This window comes from Aulonocara sp. 'chitande type north' Nkhata Bay, linkage group LG14, assembly GCF_057382095.1.
Source record: "Aulonocara sp. 'chitande type north' Nkhata Bay isolate Kocher_YH1m ecotype deep benthic linkage group LG14, A_spYH_male_GT1.1, whole genome shotgun sequence".
Lineage (NCBI taxonomy): Eukaryota > Metazoa > Chordata > Actinopteri > Cichliformes > Cichlidae > Aulonocara > Aulonocara sp. 'chitande type north' Nkhata Bay.
Window position 1 is genome coordinate 13,041,333 of NC_141357.1, and position 25,075 is coordinate 13,066,407.

The 25,075-nt window shown below is 41.8% G+C and overlaps 2 protein-coding genes across 2 annotated transcripts in view; both read left to right on the top strand.

The window, feature by feature from the left end:
* Positions 1-7,209, top strand: part of dner (delta/notch-like EGF repeat containing) — a 72,792-nt gene extending 65,583 nt beyond the window's left edge. The window contains exons 9-13 of the mRNA XM_086261035.1: positions 666-788; positions 883-996; positions 1,166-1,297; positions 4,895-5,141; positions 5,858-7,209. Coding sequence (XP_086117161.1) covers positions 666-788; positions 883-996; positions 1,166-1,297; positions 4,895-5,141; positions 5,858-5,969 — 728 coding nt within the window. The 3' untranslated portion in view covers positions 5,970-7,209. The remainder of the gene's footprint in view (positions 1-665; positions 789-882; positions 997-1,165; positions 1,298-4,894; positions 5,142-5,857) is intronic.
* A 3,569-nt stretch (positions 7,210-10,778) lies between these two features.
* pid1 (phosphotyrosine interaction domain containing 1) overlaps positions 10,779-25,075 on the top strand; it is a 34,277-nt gene continuing 19,980 nt past the window's right edge. The window contains exons 1-2 of the mRNA XM_086261036.1: positions 10,779-10,936; positions 24,440-24,586. Coding sequence (XP_086117162.1) covers positions 10,907-10,936; positions 24,440-24,586 — 177 coding nt within the window. The 5' untranslated portion in view covers positions 10,779-10,906. The remainder of the gene's footprint in view (positions 10,937-24,439; positions 24,587-25,075) is intronic.

The window sequence follows — 25,075 nt, forward strand, 5'->3', positions numbered from 1 at the left end:
TGATGTGGGATTTATAAGGCCAATAAGGATACCAATATTCAGTGATTTTAAAATCCAATACGTCAGCCAATATTTTTTTTTTTAATTTTTAGGCACACGAAACATCTATGATGGAAGAAATTCCAGGAGAGTGAAAAAGTGGTCTAATTTGAGCTTTCTACTACTATTCATTTCCATATTTTTGTGAAGTGTGGGGGATTCGAGCCTTTTGCGATCAGTTTCTTGTGGAATTGAAATAGCCGTATCTAGAGATCTACTTAACATGTCATTCAATATTTCTAATCCAAACATCTGCTACTATGGAATTTCTAAAGTGTTGCTCAAGTTCAAAATAAAACTTTGAGAGCTTGGAAAATTTTGTAGTGTGACCCACCATACCATATTTGAAGGCCTTTAGAAAGAACAGCATGAAGCTACTCAAATGTACATGTATGGTCTTAAAGATATTAGAGCCTGAAAACTAAATAAAAAATATTTTCATGCATATTCACAGTGATGCAAAGAAAATCAGGAAAATCAATTTGTACCATTACTGTGTTTCACTGCAGAAGGATACACACTTTCTGTCTCTGTGTCTCACATAAACACAAACCCTTTGTTATTACATAATCATTCATAAAGACTGTGATTTTATTCTGAACTGTATGAATCTGTGTCCTGTTAAGGCTACCATGGCTTGTACTGTGAGGAGGAGTACAATGAGTGTCTGTCTGCCCCTTGCCAAAACTACGCCACCTGTAGGGATCTCATCAATGCCTATGAGTGTGTCTGCACACCCCAGTTTGAAGGTATGTGTGTGTGAGTGTATCCGAATATGTTTTAGAGTGCTAAAAGTGCTGCCCGGTGAATTATTGAAAGCTCTTTTTGTATGTGTGCATGCAGGCAGACACTGTGAAATCTACAAGGACCCATGTCTGAAGATGCGCTGCCTGAATGGAGGCCGCTGTGAAAGTGCGGGACTTAATGCTTCCTGTTCCTGCCCGCCTGGATACCTGGGTGAGCACAGCCTGACGACCAGCTGCGTGTTTCTGTGATTATGGCTGGTGATGAAGATGAATGTAGCTGCGTGGAAAATGAAGTCAGGCTGTGATCCATCAGCCTCACTTTGAGCTGTTGACGTTATTGCTAAAAAAGTCATTTAATGCCACCTTACCTGTCTGCTCAGGGGAAAAATGTGAGGTCGACGTCAATGAGTGCGACAGCAACCCTTGTCACCACGGAGGCACGTGCATCGACCAATCAAATGGCTTCACCTGTCACTGTCCACCTGGGTGGGTGGGACCCAGCTGCGAGATCCGTAAGTCACCCTGTCAGAAAATATCTCATCAGATATTATTCTAAATAATAAAATGATGATTGGGCCGCAGCTAGTACACACACACACACACACACACACACACACACACACACACACACACACACGTGTGTTTTAGAGCATGCTGAACGTTGTTAGAGGTAAATCTAATTGGGGACGGTGGTTTTGGTCCCCAAAGGGAGAGGTGTCCCCAATTGACTGGTGTGTGAGCTGATAGAAGTCCCCAATTTTGACACAAGCAAACACACACACACACACACACACACACACACACACACACACACACACACACACACACAACGAGTTCCAGAGGCGGAACCTTATTGTGTTTAGTGGTCCTCTGACTTTCCACTGTGAGGTTGAAATTTGAATGTAGTTCCTGGTTCCTGATAACTAACCCTTTGACCCATTGACTTTTCAGTGGGCACCATCGTCTGTGATATGATTTTCACACCTAAATGCAGGACGTGGGCAGGCTGAGAATAAAACAAGAGATTTGAATCTTTTTTAAAACTTCAAAAAAGAAACAAAAAACCATTCTAAAGATTTTAAAAACGAATGATACTCTTCGGTGTCCGTATATTTTCACATCTACGTGGTAATGCTGGCATCACCTCTGTCAGAATAGCAGAAAATTCTGCTGAAAAACCATAGATACAATCTGCCTTGCAAAGCCATCTATTGTGCCAAAGTGCATGGACACAGACCGCATGTTTGACACCCCTGGACCCATGCAGCAAACTCTTAAATCAGAATGTGTCCGCTCTTTAACCTGTGTAGAAGCAGATATGCTGCTTGATAATGAGCCAAATGCTTCAAAGTTTTCCCCGATGACGTGATAAAGAAGTGACCTTCCTCCTCCAACTACAAACAGGAAGCTCACGGGCAGCATCAGTGTTTGTATGACACTCACGAGGAGACCTCTGAGCAGGAAGGCTGCAGTCACACAGCTCTGCTTCTCCCTGCTGTTCACTCTCACCAGCAACATTCACGCAGAAGAATTTATCATCGCAAGAAGAAGGAGGCTCTTTTGAATTCAAGCTCCCAGATCAAAACAGCTCCTGCAGAACCTCCAAACTTGTTGGTGAAGATACTCTTGTCCTGTAGAACATCTCTGACCCCTGGAACAGAAACAGCGATGAAGAAAATCAGTGTTTTATTACAATTAACTGTGCATAATTTTTCTTAGATTCCTTACCTTTCACGATGACCAAAATAAAGCTGTTGGGACATGATCATCTGAGCTCCTCACACCACCAAACCCACCATACCTTCCCCCTCCTACTGACCGCCCTCAATTCCTCGCATTTTCTATTTGTATTTCTTTCAAGTCTCGCTGTAAGAAAGATGAAATTAATGTAAGAAATCATTATTGGATATATTTTAACTCAAGTATAGGATACCAGATTTCAGTATAAAAAAGGGAAATTGTACACTTAATTAAACTAAAAACATGAGCTTTGAAGAAAACCTGACGTGATGGAATATTTTTCCAAGTTTCAGTGAGGAAAAATAAGAAACAGTCAAAAAATCCTCTGCAGTTTTTTGGTTGCAGACCTGTGCTATTGTCTGATGCAGCATACACCTTATTAGGAATCATTTCTGAAATAAATATATCAAAATCTAATTTATAAGGCTGTATCTCCAAAAGTTGATTCTGTTCATCTGGACGTAGCATTTTGTGGGAGAAACATTTCGTCACTCATCCAAGTGACTTCTTCAGTCTCAGCTGACTGCAGGTTTCCCCAAATCTTATAAACAGTACATTTGCATAATGACTGAAACCAGCCCACTGAAGGAACAATGGGCGGGGAGGTCAGTTCCTTAATCTTATTTATGCAAATTCTCATGACCATTGATCAACAACCACTGACCAAAACCCACTGATCAAATGACCACTGATCAGTGGCCATGAGTACCATTCACAGAGAGTTGGGGAATGGCAGCAATCAAACATTGTAAGATGGTGAAAGATGTACCCATAGGCCCCCTCCTCGATTCAGGGATGGTCTTTCCCTTTTCATGTAAATGGCCTCCTTGACTCCGCGTTCCCACAAAATGCTACGTCCAGATGAACAGAATCAACTTTTGGAGATTACTTACCTGGATGATTGAGAATCCATCAAGACGACATAAGGCTGTATGTCGACGCGCTTCTGTCAGTGACTCCATGCTGATTTTTAGGTTTAATAAACAAACAATCCTCATATTTCAGTGCAGGATTTACAGCAGAGTATATTGGCAAACTGGATGGGAGTGCCTAAACTTTGATTTCAAATGATTAATCAGCGTTTTGGCCTAAACATGCACCCAAAAACACAATGCAGGTCAGCACACTTTAGCACGTCTCTGACTTAGAGCGAAATATTTTACAGAAACGCGGAAGAAAAGGCAAACTTCACATGGTCATCATCATTTCATCACTGGAATATGAGTTATTATCCATCCATCCATCCATTCGCTACCGCTTATCCTTCTCAGGGTCGCGGGGGGCGCTGGAGCCAATCCCAGCTGTCATAGGGCGAGAGGCGGGGTACACCCTGGACAGGTCGCCAGTCTGTCGCAGGGCCAACACACAGGGACATATTAATATTAATATTATTGAAGACACTAAGTTCATAGAAACATAGAAATCATTGCATACAGTTTACATGAAACGTGTTTGGCAGAATTAAAAAAAGATGCCTGCCAGCAGATTTGGATGCAACACAAACTTCTGACTACACACAAATTCTACTGACGACACGATGCACAGTTTGCACTGCTGTAACTTCACTGCTGGGCTAATTCAGTGTTGAGCTCCAGAAGTGGCTTACTCTGTCAGGCAAGACAGCCAACTCTTGGGGCAACTCTCCAGGCAAGTGAGGGCAAACTTGAGACTCCAGCAGTGGTAATGTGCAGAGTCTGCAGTGACAGTATGCTAAACCTGACCTCATATGACTCCACTCACTCACCTCTGGCGAGCAGAAACATGTTTTCTTCAGTGGTTTGAGCTCCATTTCCTCCCACATTTCCTCCCATGTTTACTACAAATGAAAAAGCATTTTCCCTGCTTGTGCAGGTACATATCTACGTGAGCAATCATATCAAAAAACCTTTTGATATTTCAGTGTTTTTCCTGGGGAGTGAATGGCACATGAGCAGAACATGGTCGTTAAGACACGCTTGCAAAAGAGATTTTATCTCAAGAGTTGTATTTTTCTGATTCAGTGAAGGTTAAACAGTTTAAAAAATTCAATTTGTGACTGATCTTTATTAACTTATACACACACACAAATTTACAGTAACAGATTTATATATTTTTTTTACCATTTCTTGTGTGTTTCTGTAATGGTTAAACCAGGTTTTTAATGCTAAAATATAATTAAGGCTGTTATCTTTCAACTTACAAATTTCATGTTTATAGCAACCCTGAAAGAAATAGTAAATCACATTATTCTGAGATTAAGATGCACTGTTACAGCTTTACCTGCATTTCTGAAAATAATTTTTTTTTTGAGAGGTTGAATCTTATGCATGAATAATATAACACAAAGATCTATCCCTGTGTGTGTGTGTGTGTGGGTGTGTGTGTGTTAGACCTGCAGTGGAAGCCTGCACACACTGAGGACACTTTGACCAACATGCCCCGCCACTCCCTCTATATCATAATTGGAGCTCTGTGCGTGGCCTTCGTGCTCATGCTCATCATCCTCATTGTGGGCATCTGCCGCATCAGCCGCATCGAGTATCAAGGTTCCTCCCGCCACGCCTACCAGGAGTTCTACAACTGCCGCAGCATTGACAGCGAGTTCAGCAACGCCATCGCCTCCATCCGCCATGCCAGGTCAGTGACAGGATTTGTGTGTCAGCGTTCAGTTGCTGTGATTAATGAGCTGTTTTTATGAGTGCTTTGCATTTAACATTTCTTGGATGTTAGTTTTACCATCCACCCACGCTGCCCCCCCTTTTTTTTAGAAATCCAAAATTGACCAAGTTAACTCAGAAATATTCTTTTTAATTAACACAACTTTTTGATGCGTTGTCGCCGTGTTTGTATATCTCAGAATCCAGAAGAAACGGGTACGGTAACCTTCAGTCATAACAGTTTTTCTCGATTGCTGCTGCCAAGGTCAGGAGTGATCTGTCAAAGCCATTTTACCGGTCACCAGCAGCTCTGTGGCAGCACTTAATCTGAAATTCTGCTCTGCACACTGTGCATGTTCAGTTTAGGACACAGTGACATTTAACAGGCAGGCAGAGTCTAACTGAAGACAGCACCGAGTCAACTTTTGGGATTTTTTAATTAAAGCTAGAGCATCTTGGATTCTTCCACTTGTGCTTTTTAAAAACATTTTTCAGTATTATATGTCTTTTGTTTGTCTTTCTTGAACAATAATTAACTAACTCTTTAAAGTAGGGTGGGTAGTCAGGATGTTTTGTACTTTTTTTGGTACTTTTTCTGGGTTATTATCTCCTCCAGCTTTAAAAGCACTTGTCATTCTCTCAAAACACCTTCTTACGCTGCAATATTTGATAAACATTCGGCTTTTTTTAAATTAGATTTGGGAAAAAGTCCAGACCTGCGATGTATGACGCCACTCCCATCGCCTATGAAGACTACAGTCCTGATGACAAGCCACTGGTTACCCTCATCAAGACAAAGGATTTGTAAAACACGACTGCGTTTCACCATTACAGGCTGTACACACACACACACACACACACACACACACACACACGCACATATACATAATGCCAGTACAAATCTAAAATAAGAGCAAAAGAAAACTGAATGTAAAGTGGAAAAAGAAAATAATGCAAAACATAGACTGTAGATTAAAAAGAGCAAATCTGGAATTTGATACATCTATTTTCCTGTCCAAGTTCACAATAAGGCTTTATTGTAGCGTAAGAGCATTCTTTGCATCACTTAAGTTATTAATGATGACAGGCAACACTACCAGTAATCTCTGCTGTACAATAGAGTGATGACTTTAGTCTGCACCAGACTGTCTGTCTGCAGGTGGGGCCAGCATCCCGGGAGCCCACATTTCTAAGCGTAAACTTAGCAGACAGCGCTGACAACAGTCCTTACAGGTGTTGTAGAAATAGGTGCACTTGTCACTGTATCTTTTTCTATATTAAAAAAACATGAAAGAATCTGCTGTAGGTTGCCTTACTTTGTGCATGGTTAGATTTGATGTTCTCTCTGCAAATATTTTAAAACCTTTGTACTCAGTTGTTGGTTGTTCTTTTCTTCCCATTGCACTTGTATTTCTCTCTGTCAAGATTGTGCCAAATGTTTTCTTTAGGGAATTTTGTGGTTAGTAGACAAAATACATAAATGTATAAAATACTAGTCACAGCCTTTCCCCCTCCCCCCCCCCCCCCCCCCCTTTATATTATATTGTCCTGTTCTTTACATGCAAGTTTCTAAGTGGTGTTTGAATAGTACAGAAAGTTGGTTTGCTGGAGTACTGTGACCCTACCATCCTACTGTATGTTTTTAAGTGATATTTAGGATAATAGGTAGGTATACTTCTCACTGCACAGAAACATAGTTGGTTCTACTCAGTGTACCTGTTCCTCCCAGTGTACAAATTCACCTCTAGTGTTGGCAGCATCGATTAGTTTCTGGATGTGAGTTTCTTTGCTAGAGTGGCCTCTTGTTGGCTTTAGTTTGGAGAAGACGGAGGAGATGTTATCTAGTCCAGAATATATGTGCTTCTGTGTTCTGCCAGTGGAAAACTTTCTGTCTGTGCAGCTCTGTTGTTCCTCTCGAGATCAAGCAATGTTTTACCAATAGGCTCAGCTAATCCTACCATTTTTTTCTCCCGTTTTAAACCGCAGCAACATGATAAACTATTATCTCTGTTGAATTATGTAAACAATAAAGATTCAAGTGAACATAAGTGACTTCTTTATGTGTGTCTCATGTGTACTGTACCACATGCATCATATTTGGGGCAGGATACTTGTTTGAAAGCGTTTGATTTATTGACCTTTATTTAACCAGGAAGTCCCACTGAGATCAAGTCTCTTCTCTCTAAAGGAGGCCTGGCCATGAAAACTCAAGCAATACTGAAAATGAAAGAAATATAACAAAAAAATGGGAATTATGTGCAGCGATTTATTAAAACATGTGCAAGCCTGACCTTTCTCAGTAAGTAGTCTTCAGGAATAGTTCTCCAGGCTTCTTAACGGACATTCAAAGCTCTTCTTCGGATGCCGACTGTCTTTTGTTTTGTTCTCAGTCAACATGATCTCACATGATCTCAATTGAGGGGAGGCCAGTCCATGACTGATAGAGTTCTGCTGTGTGGTTTTTCTACCCAGGTATGCTTTTACTGAATTTGCAGTGTGTTTTACTATCACTGTCATACTGAAAAATGAAGATGTTGCCGATCAAATGCTTTCCAGATGGTATTGCATGGTGGCTCAAAATCTGATGGTACTTGTCTGCATTCATAATTCCATCAAATGTAAAAATTTTAGGCCTGCCACTTCTACTTTTGTCCTTCACTCACCCAGTTTCCTCTTTTTTTTGCATCCACGCTGAGATATACCAAGTTTTTACCTGATAACTCATCGGGAACCATCTTGTTGGTGCGAGAATACAAATTAATGAATGTCAAAACTGTAATATTTCTGGCATTCTTAAAAATAGATTCGGTTAAATGATGGGGTAAGAAACAGGGTACTAGTAACAAAGTTTTTTGTTATGTGTAAACGCAATGCTGGTTGATCACTTGAGTTAGGTGCCTTTTTTAAATGTTTGAATGATTCATAGGTCACAGTTTAGTGCAAGTACACCAAACAAACAGTTAAAATTGTTTTAAAAAACATACAACCTCAAAGAAAAACTTGGAGAACTTTTGTTCAAGACAACATTGAAACATTAATAGAAAGTCTGGATCCTTGGAAGCAAAATATCAAGAAATAAGCACTGGCTCGAGATATTTGCACAGTATCATAGGTTTCGAAAAGGGAACTCTGCACGACACTTCTCATTAAAGAGGGAGAGAGATTTTGGGCCGTCTACACAAACATCCTGAGTTTGATTTTGAAACCAGTCAGCCTTAGGATCAAATCCAGCGATAATAAGTTTGCTCACCTGTAAATCACGATCAAGTGAATCAAAACGCCTTAAACAGATCCACCGACGAGGAAGTGTAATGCTGTCTTCTGTCCAGGGCACCTATGAACCTATGAGCTCATTTGTCACAGCTGTAGCAGCAGTAATGGTACTGTGCCCTTTTCTACAGGCAGTGTAAAGATTTATTATCAGATTGAAAAAGTGTTGTGCTACTAGTACCAGTGCTGTACCTGAGGCCTGAGGCGCTTTAGAACTCATACCAAAACAATACTGAGAAACACGAACATGGTTTTCTACCAAATAGCGTTCTATATGTACAAAAAGGACTTTGTTTATGTTTTTTAACAGAGCACCTCCAGTTCATCAGTTTGCATCTCGCCCAAACACAACATAAAAAAAGGTGGCAGCATCAGAATTTTGAAGTGTGATTACTGAGCGAGCGATGCTGCTGCTGTTCTGCTAATAATCCAGCTATGATGGGCGGACACATGGAGCTACAGCGATTAAACTGTTTTCTGAAAACGTGGATTCTAGCTATTTACAGCATCTGTTTTTCTGTTCCCAAGGTCATACCCACCACACTGAACCGTAAGCCGTGCGACAGACCTTTTATGGAGTGTTGGTAATGCGAACACCCTCAGTGACCTCAGGCTTTATCCAGATGTTTCCCCGTGTAAACATCTCTAAATACAGACTGCGACTGCGGAGTCATGTCGTTCCTCACACCTACGTAGATTATGTGTGTCGACCCACATACACACACACATTGCAGGAGGACCAGATGCGATTGCTGGCTCTTGTCTTTTCCTGCAGTCTGTTTCCGAGACTTTGTGAGGTTGACCTCTGCCCTTTGAGCGGTTTGGAGGGTCAGGCTGTTTCACATGGCGCCGTCTACTGCTAAAAGTTTCATTTTAACACGACAGCAGATTAAAAATTATCCAACTTTTGGCGGCAGTAAAATGAATTGATCAATTTTCGAGAAAATAACAGATGATGTTTTTCACGAATATCTCTTCCAGACTGAGCTCGTAGAGTAACAAGGTCATTCTGAGCCGATACAGTCAGCCTTTGTTTTTTAGGCGCTTAAGGAGATCAAAATGTGTGGGCAGCATAACATTCTTTGTCCTTAGCTGCCTTTGTTCAACTTGGGATTTATGAGACCGGAAGACTTAAACTAACCACGTTTTCATTGCTGCTAGCCGCTGAAATAATGCTGTTTTTGTTGGGTTTACATAACGTTTCTTTTGATTTGACTGCATTCTTCCACTTCTGGCTGTTTTGGTCCAGATGACTAATCTTCGAGGGCCTTTAATTCATTTTTGTAATGAGGCTAAATTTCATTATGGGCGCCTTTTGATGTTCGTGTTGCTTCACAGAGCTGGGTGGAAAAAATAGGGCCTTGGAAAAAGGATGTATGTGGAAATGGGAAATGCAGGACTTTGGGAGTATAGAATTTACTTCACTGAGGCCTGCAGTGACGGGATCTCCAAGAAGAACCTTGATGTTGCACAATCAACCAAAGAAAATGGACCTGGAGATCAGGAAACCAGAGTGATTATAGTTCCAGAGTCAGTTTAGTCAGTTTAGCTTTTATTGCCTAGAAATGTTTAGTTTTGATTGAATTTTTATTAGTTTCAGTCTTTTTAATTATTACTGTAAGAAGGGAATATGTCAGAAGCGAGATTTAGGATAATACAAGTATTACAATAAAACATACATCTTTTTGAAAGCAGTTACAGTAAGTCACAGTCTTGTCTCAATAAACACATCCATCAATGCCTCGTCAGGTAAGCTGTAATAAATGTTATGTAAATGTAAATAAACTAACAGGTGCTAAAGGGCGTTTCTTCCATATTTTTATTTTAGTTTTCCAAGTTCACAAAATGTATTCGGTTATCTTTTCCTCACAAAAGTCTAGTTTTTATTTTAATTTTATTAGAGTTATTTTAGTTTATTTAGTTTTAATTTATAGTTTCATTTTAGTTAACTACAATAACCTTGCATGAAACCAGATTAATAAACTGGAAGATGCTCCAAATGGAAGAGGAGAATTCAGGGACGAATAGTGTATAATCTGATATGTGCAATATTAATATTTAAGGTGATGGATTTTTCAAAGGAAATTACAAAGTGAGAAGTGTTAAAATGTGTATAAAAGAAAGAAACAAACAAAAAAAACTAGCTAAAGTAGCATTTATACTCTCAGATTAAACCAACAAAAAGTCCCCCTAAGAATCAGGCTGCAGATTCAAAGCATCAGATTAACCGTATCGATCCTCGATTTCCCACCGCACTTGAAAGCAGCACGAAGCGCCCCATCGTGGATAGCAGGTACCTCCACCTGGTGGCCACTGCGTTAACTACAGCCAGGCGGAGCAACCTATCCTTCATTATCGACCAGTCCAGAGAGAAGGAGGACGGAGAGGCAAGCAGTGAAGGCGAACAGATGTGAGCCGGACTACGGGAGGAGAACAAGCTGTAGTAAGAGACGGAGAACCTCTGATTCTGCGAACATGTGGCAACCTGCGTCGGAGCGACTGCAGGTAAGGATGTGAGCGGCTTATGGTCGGTGGGGTGGCAGAAATAAACGGCTCACAGCAGCTACCGAGACCCGCCGTGCTGGTGCCGTGTGCGTGTGTGTCTGCAGCCCAGGCAGAAACGCTCCGTTACAGATGTTCCCTGTGCGCCGTGACGCTTCACCGGGGTGCCAGCAGACTTCAGAAAATGACAGAGACGAGCTTTAAAGCGAGCATTTTTCTGCCCCTGTCTCTGTGTGGTTACCTTTTGCTGCTACGTTTCACGTTACGCAAGCCAGTGGGGTGGCTGGGAAGAGGAGGGGGGAGCAGCGTGCAACAATTTGTGTCTCCACTGCATTCCTGTGCAAACCCACCGCTGGAGAGCCTTTTTTTACCCCCTCCGTATAAAGTCACAGACACGCACTTTGCAGCTGTGTTTGAAATATCCACACGTTGGCCCAGAGGCCAGCTCGATCCAAAATCCACCTTCATTGAGCGCAGGCCTCCTCATCCTCCTGCTGTTGTCACTTTTTTCCGTTCATGCTGCCACATCAGGATGCTTACCCTCTGTCTGAAAGCATCCCGTGATCTGTTAGGGTGTAAAAAAAAAAAGCGACGTGGTTAATGACACGTAGTGTGATATCCACGGGTAAGTCGTGCACCGACCCTGGTTTCACGTCTCCTGCAGACGTAATGTTCTCCAGATGTGTGCCTGTGGACTGCCTGCCAAGTGAACTTGCACAATCCCCTCTCCTGCCCAGGCGTCAAGAAGATGGAATCACAAAGTATTAAAACCGAGAGTTCCGGTGTTTGTAGGGAGTCAGATGTGGGCGCTGTAAATTATCCCCTTAACACACATCTGCCCTCTAGGTGATCCAAACAGGCTGCAGCAGGACGCGGTTTATAAACTGCTATTGATCCGGGCTCGCTGAGCACACTGCGCTGTCGCTTTCGGATAAACTCAGATGTGGTCATGCTCAACAAGTGTCGTAAAGTCAATCTCATACTTTCCATGGCTGGTTGCTCCAGTACGTTTTGGTAGTGTTGCAGCAAGTGAATCATCATTCAGGTCCCTGCCAAACGCAGTGAAAAGAGGGGAAAAAACAAAAAAACGGCCACATCAACAGCCCAGATTACAACCAGCAGGTTGTAATCCTTTTAGGTCAAGTTATTTTGTTCATTAATTTCTCAAACTGCTGGCCTACTCCTGGTTTATAGAGTAGAGTGGGCCCCTCCTCAGTTTGGATTCATGGGACAGACACCCTTTAGGCTTAAAGCTCTCCTTTTTGACCGTGAATCCTCCCGTAGTTATGCATTTCTTCTTCTCTTGTCTCTTTTCAGTCCATGTTTGTTTATACACCACTTTGCATTTAATCATTAGCAATCATTAAACTCTAGTTCGCTCTCCTCTAGTGTGTCTTTTGTCCAGTCTTCCTCTCTCTGCTCACTCCTCTTTCCCCTCACCCCCGGCAGATGGCCACTCCTCCCTGAGCCTGGTTCCAGTTTCTTCCTGTTAAAAGGGAGTTCTTTCCTCCCACTGTCTCCAAGTGCTTGCTCATGGGGGTAGGGGGGGATTGGATAAGGCTCACAAGATCCCCAGTCATTTTATGAGATGTTGTATAGGGGGAAATAAAAAGAAGAGCACTTCAATTTGCAGTGTATTGTTGTTGTGTTGGGAAGTGTGTTTTATCAGTTATATTATATCAGGTAAAATATACTCGATGTTAGTGATAGCATTATAAAGTGTTCTAGGGCTAAAACTCTCCACGTCTACTATATGGTCAAAAGTACTGGTTTCATCAACAGGTTACACCTGCAGAAACTGCTTGGCCTTGGAAACCCATGCCACGAAGCTCCCACTGCACCGTTTTTGAGCTGATGTTACTGAGCCAGACCCCCAGGGTTATGTAGTTCCTATGTAGGAACTGTAATTACAAATGGGAAATGGAAAATCAGATAAATCCAACTTGGAGCCTTTTAATGTGAAAGTGGCTGTGCTGTAGGCAAGTACAGAGGCCTCATGCCAGCTAACCGAGCCTTGTTTTCTGGGAAATGTAGAATCCAGGGATGTAATACTGAACTGCTTCAGGGAACAGGTGTAATTAAGGAAATCTTAACTTTGATAACCTGGGCTTAGTCCACATCAGTTTACCGCCTGGAAACCAGCTGTGGCTGGATGCTGATAAAAGAGTAAGGCATGTCTGAAAACTATCAAACGCTCCACGTTTCAGTTGACGACTTTATGAGGAGACTCTTGTTGAGGACAGCAGCCAGGCTGTTCTCTCCTTATGCTAAATAGCAGAAACCTTGCTGTGTATATTAATAAAAAAAAAAAGATATAAAAAAATAATGAATGACCCATACACCAAAAAGTGGTTACTGAACGATAGCAAATACCCACCCATTGCCTGCTTTGTTACCATAGCAACACCATCCTGTAGGCTGGTATCCTTCAGCGCTTTTGAGTCGGGCATGGTGGGGTTTGTACAGTTTAATGTCTCTCTTAGCTGATTTACCGTCGCTTATTATGTCCTGTTTTGTTGTTTTTGTTATTCACATCTGTCCATATTATTCGCACTTGTGCCGTCCTCTGTTGCCATAGCAACGTCTGATGTCTTGCTGCGTTTTTTTTTTTTTTTTTAACGTCTTGCGCCCAGTCGAGAAGAGGAAAAGGGAGAAAAAGAGATGCGTTTATCCGTGAGGTTGAAGAGATACGGGGTCGTGTTGCCACGCTGTGTGCTGATGCTGCATCATGCCTCCCTGTTTTTCTCTCTGTTTGCCCTTTCTACCCCTCGCTGACCACATCCCTCGGTCATTTTCGACGGGCCCTTCCTCCCCAGCCAGAGGCCATGTTGGTTCACCGACAGATTGCACAATATGCAGTGGGCTGGGAACAGCTATGCGTGTGGATGTACGCTCACATGCAGCTTAGGAGGCAGGTTACAAGGCTGTACACATGCACAGCAGCATGCTTCCTTTGTGAAAATCCCTAAGCCTTCCAGACACGCTGTTTTCCGCTGTCAGCAGCTCTTTCTTTAGCCATGGTTTCAACTTTTTGACGCTTTCAAACTTCAGCGTGTGCGACTCTGACAAACAGGGCTGACCAGACGCAAAGATGTTGACCTGACAGTGCAACAGACTGAGGTCAAAAAGAGTCAGAGTCATTCTCTGCATTTCTGTCTCTTTGTCTGAGGTTGCTTTGTAGCCACAGTTAAGTTATAGTTGATGGCACAAGGAGACTGCCCAAAAATTCCCCATAATACCCAAAACCATTTTGTTATCCAGCAGACATTTCCTCAGTGTGCACATTTCACCTATTTGTGATTTCTTTTGTTTAAAGATTTTAAATCCATTTCAGTTGAATACTTTGTACTGGTCAAAGTGCATTTGTCGCACGGTGTTTAATGCTTCTTTACTTTTACTCATATTTTTGTCTGTTTGAATGCTAACAGACTAGATTAGTAGTTCCCAACATATTTCAGGTGGCGTGCCTGTTTTTAGTTTAATTTGAAGTTGTGTTAATGGGATCTGGGCTGTTTTTAACAGTAATTTACTTTTAGCTTAGCACTTGTTAGCCATGTTTGGCTAACTGCTTAAAACAACCATAAATGCTAGCTTACCATTTCATTCACCTTCTATTTTTTGCTGTTGCTCCCGTTAAAAAATGTCATTAGCTTTATTAGCTCCGCTTAGCTGTTTATTGAAGTTTTGCACATACATGATCACTTTAACCACCTGACATTAACTTGTCTACCATTTTAGATATGTGACCGTCATGGTGACAGTGTAGGGCCCAATCAAGGACCTAGTCACACAGGCCTAGAGACCAGTCTGTGGCTGGTTGCGACTGATTGCTGGAGGTTGATGGCAGAACCAGGGAAAATTATTGCTAAAGCGCCCAGTTACACAGGCATACAGACCTGACATCATGTGAGAACAGTTAACCTTTACATTTAGCAAGTCATTTTAACAGCACAGGGATGTTAAATGCGTAGCCGGGCCCTTCTTTGTAAAGTTCTGTCTATGTTCTCCCTGAGCCTGTGTGGGTTCTCTCTGTGTAATTTGGCTTCGTCCCACAGTCCAAAGACATACATATTAACGGTAATTTATACTTTGGCAATGAATTTAGGTTGAGCCTAAGTTGTAGTTTATGCAAGTGGCCGATGTGGGAATTTATGCCTGTGGGGGCTGTGTCGATGGCGGTGTGTAGCTACATTTCCGGGGGGTGCATGGCAGGTTACGGTGGAGGGAGTCAGAAGGCTGTGCTGTTACAATGTGCCTGTGTTGTGGATTTATCACAGTGGAATAAAACCTCTGTTAGGGTGTTCTGGTGATTCTCACTTGGCTGTGGGTGTGAATGTGAGCTATTGCTTTTCTCTCCCCGGCTCCCTCTCTACCCCCTGGCTACAGTAGAAGTGCTCCCCTGCCAAGTTGTCATTTCTGGCCTTTCTTTTACTTTCTATGTCTCGTTTCACCTGGAAGTAGATCTCCATAGGATTAGGCCTTGAAATGATGTTAAACCAAGACAATAAATATGTATTTTATATAAGCTCCACAGCGATAGAGGTGAAAAAATTCTGGATGAATTTCTTGATGTCATTAAACTTGTCAAGTTAGCAAGTGTTTTTGAAACAATCTCATTGTTAATGATCTGCTGAATTTCTGTTACATGTATCTGTTACTATGTTTTAGAATTTTATTAAAAAAAATAATGAGAAAGTGAACTGATGATAATCAAGTGCATCCCTACGTATTGCTTTAAAGAAATAAATAAAAAGCATTGGGTCAGCAGTGTCTGAGTCTGCTTATTAGCTTTAGCTTGCATGAGCCAAAGATGTAGTGCATACATGTAATATACAGCTCTGTAACGGCTATTGTGACTTATCAAAAGGCAGTTAGTGCCCGTGATGGTTGACCTGTAGCCGAACAACGCACCATGCAGATATTCTTGGCAGCGAGGAGTGTTTTTTATCATTAGCACGTCCCGTTTATGTCCTCTGGCTCTAGACTCTTTAAGATGTCGCAGTGGGTTCGCTGTTTATGTCAAACGGTCGTTGATGTTTTTACTGCCAGCCAGAGAGTCTCCTTCAGGCCTTGAGGTTAGAGTGCTATAATGCCCACTTCCTCCTACAGAAGTAACAGACCAATCGCAACCTTCCGATCACTGACTTTCTCCCTCCTACACGCCTCGGCGCTCCAATCGTGATTGAGAAAAACAGGTTTTCGTCCATGTGCAGACCTCCCACAGTCTACTCGAGGTTGAGCTCATTCGGGCAAATTTCCTCTCATAAACTGCCCCAGGATCAGTGGAGGATGCTGTAAAAAACACAGAGAGACAGTTTTTTGAATTCTTACCATCCAGGAACTGGAGAAACGCATCCTACGTTTGGCTTTAGGAAGTAACCGCCACATGCTGGCCTACCTGTAGACCACAGCATTGTCCTTTCATAGGTTTACTGGGAAGGATGTGTTTGTGTGTATAAAAGGTGTCTGAGGGACAAACAGGGGTTGGATGGAGGTGGTTTCCAACTCAAGAGTTGCTTAAGGTATAAGCCGCAAGGTTTAAGTGTTTGTGAAAGACTCGCTTAATTGGCTGAGCCTGTTTTGGGAGCAAATTCATTTAATGTGCGACTTTAGCTCATTTCCTGTCTGCTCACAAGAGAAAGACATTTATATAGGTTTTTGTCTCACACTGACAAAATATTTCTGTATGGAATATAGTTTTTGGGGGGTTTCATGTTACTGTGGTAGTCGAAGTTACTGTGTTACTGTTACTGTGTAGGTGAAGGTCTTTCTATGTCTTTCGTGATGAAAAGAAAGAATGAAAGAGAGAGACAAGAAAGTGCCAAGAGCCAAATCAGGGATAGCATAGAGGATAGTTCCTGCTGGAAAAGTTGTAAAGGTGTTTTGAATCTCTATTTGGATGTTTTCTTTCAAACTTTGTGTCATAAATGATTCTGTCATCAGGAAAAGCACCTGTTAGTCTTGAGAACACGCTGTTTTTGCCTCACCTGGCTCCCGGTCGATATACGTAGAGTAGGACTAGGTACTGAAACCCAGTAAAATTGGTAGGATTAAGAAATACGATTTATTATTGGTACTCAAAGGTCAATTTCTCACATTTTATCTGACCAGATTTCATGATTTTTTTGATATTCCTTATCCAAAATAAAGTTCTCGCTGGGCTTTGTGAAGATGGTGTCGAGAATTAAATGCTCCGAAGTGTGGTTCTACTTTGTTAGAGTCAGTGCTGACAGTGCTCATTGCCACAAATGCAACAAGTCTTTGGCTTGTAAAGGTGGAAACACGAGAAATCTAGCTCGTAGTTCATCTGTCATTGCTCCACGTATGTTATGCTAGCAGCACGGAACACACACGTAAGCGTTGTAGTTCTTTTTTTCTCAAATATGAATGTTGGTTAATGATTAAAAGTGAATGTTAGCAAGAGGACTGTTACCGGTGAGTGTATTCAGTCTGAATACATGGTTTAAATGTCCCAGTTCCAGCTTCAGATCACTCGTTGAGGTGAAACTGAGGATATGACACAGTAAATGTTGTCAGAAAATGGTAAATGGTCTGTATTTATATAGCGCTTTACTAGTCCCTAAGGACCCAAAGCGCTTTACATATCCAGTCATCCACCCATCCACGCACACATTCACACACTGGTGATGGCAAGCTACATTGTAGCCACAGCCACCCTGGGGCACACTGACAGAGGCGAGGCTGCCGGACACTGGCGCCACCGGGCCCTCTGACCACCACCAGTAGGCAATGGGTGAAGTGTCTCGCCCAAGGACACAACGACCGAGACTGTCCAAGCCGGGGCTCGAACCGGCAACCTTCCGATTATAAGGCGAACTCCCAACTCTTGAGCCACGATCGCCCAAGAAAAGGTCCTTAACATCTGTTCAAGGTGAAGGTTTTAGTTCTTACACACTGGATACATATGGATTTCATTCATATTGGATGATTTAATAAATATTAATGCATTATATTTTATTTTTTATATTTCATCATTAACCAGACCAGTAAGAAGCATAGCTAACAGCTTTGCTGTTAATGCTAAATGGCTAGCTAGCATTACCTAGCATGCCTTTCCTTTATCATGATTTTTTAAATTTCATAAGTTGAGTGCTATAATTTTGAATGTTTGGATTATTAATAGTTACCTTGGTTAGTTACATTAGGACTGTAGGACAGATGCACAGTTAATACAGGTTCTCCCTATAAATACAGAGGCCACAAACTTAACTTTAGCCTCCTTAAAAAGCCACAGTGATGTTTTTGTCTGTTTACAAGTACAACATCTTAAAAATACAGCTACAATTTGAAAAAAACTCTTATGGTTAGGAACAAATTAAGGTCGACTTTGGCAACAATAACTGGCACTGTTCCTGCCAGTGTTTCTTACTGTGCACCGGTCATAGGTTACGGGTAAAAAAAATAATTAAAAAATGATGTGACAGCAAGCAATCGTAGATGTAAATGATCAAAGTTAAGAAATAAATAAACATCATAAATGGGATTTTCAAAGATTTTGTGGCGAATAAGAGCATGTGCTTTTGTTGCTGCTAACATACTTGTAATTCATTTTTAGGTTATACTAAATACTATCTATTTGTACATCAAGCTTTGTCACCTAGTATACGAGGACCAGACATCAGTGCGACCCTTGCTTATCTTTCCAGTTTCCTACAGTTTGATGGTGCTTTCCTAATTGGTTCATGGCCAGAAGTGTTTCTAATTCTGGATCGTGTCAGGCTTAATGATCACATGTGGAGCTGTGTATTCGCTTTAAAAAAATAAAAGTTCTGCAACAGAACAGTTTAACAAACAATGATGGCCTCCTCTCTTGTTCTTTATCAGCGCCACACACATGTTGAGCAGCTGGCGCACTGCTGTCTGCGCTCCTTTTTTTCTTCAGGCTCTCCACATGTGTGTCTGTGTTTGTGGATGCCGATGCGTATGACACAGACTGATGTTGTTGACTCGTATTATCTTGAGGTCTTGTGTTACAAGACTTCTAACCATACTTAACATAACTAACCAGTCTCGGTTGATTTCTTGGGATGAGCCAGTAGCCATTTGTGTATCTGGGGGGTTAGGTGGATTTTTATCAGTGCTTTTTGGACAAGGACATCTGTCTGCAGGGCTTAACATTATTTCCAGCTGTTTCGTAAACTTTTGTCATAATCCCATCCCCGTAACCCTGACTTTATGCGTCTCAGTGGGTGTGCCCGAGTGCCTGTTTTCACCCTGTTATGCAGTGACTCACCATGATATTGACCTGAGAGCCTCTTTTCTCTAAGAATGCTCCCTCAGAGGGCCAAAAGTTGAACTTACCATCTGTGATCTGTTAAACTCATCACTGTAGGAGGCAAACTGCACTCCCCAAAACTCCCTGTGACTTAATGTCTTGTGGTTGTGATTGTTCAAGTGATGTCTTACATTTGCATATTTTAAATGCACAATTCCAAATCATTTAGTATTAGAGACTCTTTAAGAAATTAGCACTTGTCTAGATAGCACTTGTGATTTCCAGCAGTAATCAGAGTCGTTGTTGGAGAGCAGTCATTCAGAATTTCTTGGCTGCACTGGGTCAGTTTGACTAAGATCCAGATCTTAATATTCAAGATTAATTTTAGTGTCATTCAAAACTATTCACAGGAGAGGTCCACAGCAGAACAGCGTGATTTTGTAATAGGGAAAAATACTACAAAAACTCACAAACTGACATAATAATAATCATGTAAACAGTCTCTAAATGACCATGAATACATTCTCACAAGACACTTCATTAGGTACACCTTGCTAGTACTAGGTTGGACCTACTTTTGCCTTCAGAACAATTTCTAGGTGAACTGTAGGAATGTTAAATTGGTGTTTTTTAGAAAGTCACATGTAACATAATTTGATGGGACGGATTCTGTTGTGTCAACCATTTGACTATTCCACAATCTGATTAGATCACTGAAAGAAAGCAGGGCAAGATCCTCAGAGCCAGTCAACTCTAGTACCAGGTAGGACCCACTTTTACCTTCAGAACTGCCTTCAGTGCCATTGATTCAAGAAGGTGCTGGAGACATTCCTTAGAGATTTTGGTCATATTGACATGAGAGCATCACACAGTTGTGCAGTTTTGTTGGCGACACATCCATGATGTGAATCTCCTGTTCACACATCCCAAAGGTGCTCAATTAGATGGAGACCTGGTGAATGTGTAGGCCATCTGAGTACAGTGTGAAATAGTGCTCACTGGCACTAAGGGCCCACAGTGTGCCAAGAAAATATCCCCCACACAGGGCAGGATTCACCCATGCTTTCATTATGTTTATGCCAAATTCTGACCCTACCATCCGAATGTCACAGCATAAATCGAGACTCATCAGACTAGACAACATTTTTCCAATCTTCTCAGTTCTCATAGGTGAGCCTATGTTAATTGTTGGCAGTTCACACTGACTCACCAAGATTGTCGCGTCAGTTTCCTGTTCTTACCCGACAGCAGTGGCGCCCAGTATGGTCCTCTGCTGCTATAGCTCATCTGCGTCAAAGTTGGATGTGCTATGTGTTCAGGGATACTTTTCTGCACATCTTTACCGTAGTGAGTTGTTATTAGAGTTACTAATTGCAGGTCTGGCCATTCTGCTCTGACCTTTGGCATCAACGAGGCATTTTCATCCAGAGAACTGCTGCTCTTTGGTTGTTTTCGCTTTTCTGGACTATTCTCCGTCAACCCTAAAGATGCTTGTGTGGGGAAATCTCAGTAGATCATCAGCCTGTTTGGTACCAACAACCACGCCACGTTCAAGTCACTTAAATCACCTTTCTTTCCCATTCTGATGCTCATTTTGAACTTGAGCAGGTCATCTTGATTATGTCTACAGGCCTAAATACATTGAGTTGCTGCCACATGGAAATTAGATATTAGTTGAACAGGTGTATCTAACAAAGTGGCTGGTGAGTATATTGCTCACACTCTGATAGTATAAAAACTAACACTCTCTTTTTGTGAGTGTAAATGAGCGGATGCATTGCTCGCCATCAACTACTTATTGTTGCTTTTAGCGTTAAAGTAATAACGCTAAATGTGAACATTTCCAGCCATGAAGGCAAATATCACAACTTGCGTGCAAAAGACCAAATCATTTCACAAGCTTAACGATTAGAACGAGCATTTAATAAGTCATGAACTAGAAATGCCAACTGAAAACCTGAAGTTATCCATCATATGATGAATCTTGTGCTTTAGGGATTTCTTCCAAATCCTTTATAAATTTATGTGCATGCTTTCATTTAACATTAATGCTTTAAATCTGGTGCTCCGGGGATGCACTCTGCTAACAAGTTTCATACCGGGCTGTCACGCCATCTTCATCATATGGCACATCGTAGCACAATGACAAGTACAAATGTGTTTCTTCTCCCGAAACGACGAAATAAGAAGCGGTAAAATTGCTGTGTAGTTGCATTAACTAGTATTTTTGAAGTTTTAGAAGTTATGGCTCCTGTATACTCCAGAACAAACCTTTGGAGTGAATGTTAGAAACAAGGCAGACTCAAGCTGGACATTTATCCAAGTGTCTTGAATGATGGCACAGGGTATCGTAACTATTCTTTTGGGGTCTTTGGCGACTTGCAGCAATATACTGATTATCACTAAATGCTTAAATTAGAACTATCCCGATGGCAGAGCATCGCTAGTATATTAGGAGCCTGCTAAAATTCATTTAGGGTGGAAAAAAACCAGATCGATATTCAGCATGTGGAGGCTTTTGCTGAAGCCAAACATTTAAACACTAAGTATGGAGGTCAGGCACTTTGGTGATTGCTCAAGTGTTTACAGGATCCTCGCCTTATCCCAACTCACAACTGACTGTGCCCACACTGTCTGGCGCTGGAGGCCGAACACTTTTGTGGCTCCAAGTTAAAGTCAGAAATAGAATCAATAACTTGATGAGGAGACAGTTGGGACTTGAGAAATAACAAAAACATTAAGATACTGTGAAAATATTGTGAATAGAATTCCAGCATTGCTCCACAAGCAGCCCGCCGCATGTGGAAAAGTAATGGAGGAAAAAAAGCTTTCCCATTTCCTCCAGTAGTACGAAGCACCTCGCTGTGAACTGATAAGTATAAAACATGTACGTACATGTATAAAGCAAAGTTTTTTTGTTTTTTTCGCTTCTTTTATATACCTGCTTAAGCCTTGTGCACTTGGTGGGGGGTGCAGGAGTCATGGCACCCCCTCATCTCACTCCGTACGGAGGCCAACCACAGGAATGCAAGTCACCGTCAGGAAGCAGTAAAGTGCTGACGCGGAGGTCAGCGAGCGTTTACACACATGTGGCTTTACTTTCACAACTCCACCATTCTTCTTCTCCTTCATCTCCACGCCATATCTTTCTCCTTACCCCCGTCCCGCCTGCCGCTTCCTTCTCTTTATTATTCCTTTTCTCAGCATGAAGGTCCACTACGGTGAGTTAGAGGTTGGGGGTTACACTGTAGGGCGTCAGCACAGGATTAGGCGTTTCATAACAGAATGCTATAACAAGTCACAGACAGATATATTTTAAAACCCTTAAAACGATGGCAGCAGAAGACCCACTCAGGCGGGAAAGTGTTAATATAACCATAAACACTAACAATCAGATAGCGAAGCAGTGTTTAAATTCAAACGTTGATTCAGGATGTTCTGCTTGGCCTTATAAAGGCAACAGTGAAGATTGATGATAGATCGTATTGGCAGCATCGGCTGTTTTCATCGCTTGAAAATGTTGACCATCTGTTGCAGGAGAAAATGGCTTTCATGCAGTCCAACGTGGAAAACAGCTTTCAGCGCCACTGAATGCAAGACAAAGTATTGGAGAGCATTTGTTAAAGTGATCTGTACTTAACAAGAAACTCCAGTTTGTTTTTGGTGGTGCGCTCACAATAGCATCGATTGTATTGTGTAACCTAGAAGATTTGAGATTAAATGAAATTCTGAAGTACCGCTCGACTGTGACGAAACAGTCACGATTCTGAGAAATGTTTTATTCATGGACGTATTGCTGTAAATCAAGTGCAGACATTCAGGGTCCCCACATACTGAATTCCAGTGTCCGACCTGTTGATTATGATTTTCATCAGCTGCTGCCATGGTGGTTGGGATTTCTAGTGTAGGAAATGCAGGATCTGTCTCTGGAATCACAGTCAATCTTCTATACATAGTTTTTGCAAAGTAATGGATAGTTTTTCTAATAGGATCCACTGCAGAGCCACTTAGTTTGTTAAAACTGTTACCAAAGCGTAGAGTATGGCAGTGCACCAATTGATCCTTCTCTACAGCAACCCAGGCGGTCGATGGCAGGTTATGCAAACTTAGAACAGAGGTAAATTTTAATTATGAAACAAACTAACTAGCCAATCTGAGCTAATTACCCCTAATTAGCTAATTAGCTAATGAGCCCTTCTCGCGTGTAGTTAGCAGTCCTTAGCAGGGATATCACAACCTTAACACCGCTACGCAGGAAAACACTTAATGCAATTTTCGAAATCATCCTCCAACAACAGAGGTAACAGCAAAGTCATGTCTCGAAAAAGTGAACTTTTCCACTAATTCTCCCAATTCAATGAGATTTTACAAAATAAGCATTAAAGATTAAAGAGGTTTTACTCATTTTACCAATGCTTTAGCTGTTTTCTTTACAGATCGTGAAGGTAAAATGTTTCAATGCAGTGGATGAACATGCTAGCAGTTTGTAGCTAGCAGTTTCGTTTAAGTTGTGTATAACTGTTTATCGCAAAAAGCTACCTTGTTAGTCCCTGACAAGATCGATTTATATGAAGCCTGCTAATATGGATTTGGCAAGAAATGTCATTTTCAGGCCTTAATTCACCGATTGATGGAGCCAGAAAAATAATTGAGGTCAGGCTGCAGACACCGTTGCCCAGCAGGTGTGCTGTTTTCCCCTTAGTTCAGAAAATCGTGATTTAATTAGCTGCTCAATTTTGTTTTGATGGTGTCTAAAAATACCAGAAATTCTAACAGGCACGCTGCACATGGCCAGACGGGCCGTGTGGTTCTGCACGGCTTCAGGAAACACTTGCCGTGCACTGTAGTATGAGAGCAGGCAGCCCCTCTTGTTTTGACGGGGACAGAGAGGGCAGGGCTTCCTTCGTCTGCTCCTCACATTCCTCTCGGAGCAGACTAAATCTCTCACAGCCATCTCACTTCGAGCCTTCATCTTCCCTTTTCACCACCGAGATGTGTTTTCTATCAGTTGGAGTGGGCTCCTGTGTAAATATAAAAGCCTTGAAAGTCCTTTGACCCCTTGAGCCTGTTCCATACTTTCCTTTGCAGGACATGAGGTACACGTCTGCACACAAAATGCTGAAGTTTCTGGGGGTTGTTTTTTCTTCATACAGCAGTGTTGACAAGGAAACTTAATGCTGAACCACAGCCATAATTAGCTTTTTGCTGTTTGGTACAGATTGCATATTTGCCTAAAGCACACTGTGTATATATCTTTCTTTCTCCATCAGCACTTTCAGACCATGCTGAAGACCAAGCTGAATGTGCTGACGCTGAGAAAGGAGCCGCTGCCCACAGTGATCTTCCACGAGCCCGAGGCCATTGAGCTCTGCTCTACCACACCGCATGCAAAGAGCAGGACCCACGCTGGATACAAGGTAGGGGGTCACATGAACCTAATAATCCTCAAATCCAGTCCTGAACACTAAATCTGTAATAGCATTATTAGAGCCTTAATCCAAATGTTTTTCCTTTTCTTTTTGGTCACAAGTTTAATTAACTTGCACCGTGGATTTCCCAGCACAGAGTTTTTAAAGTTTTAACTTTCCTGTCTGAGCCACATACTTGAGAAATATTGAATGTCTGTGTGGGCACACACATACGTGCGTCCTGGCATGAATGTGTCCCCCCCCTCCCGGCTCTACTAAGTGTTAGATGTAGGGTTTCTAACTGTGATCCAACTCACAGCCCATATTCTCTTTTCTCTGTCCTGAAAACAGAAAGCAAACAGGGTTACAGATTAAAATAGCAGCCAGGCTCTGTTATTACACACAACACTTCTAACCCACTAACTGTGTCTTTGTGTATTTGCCTCCCTTGTGCCGCAGCACTGTAAGCCTAACAAATAAACTGAAATCATCGCGGAA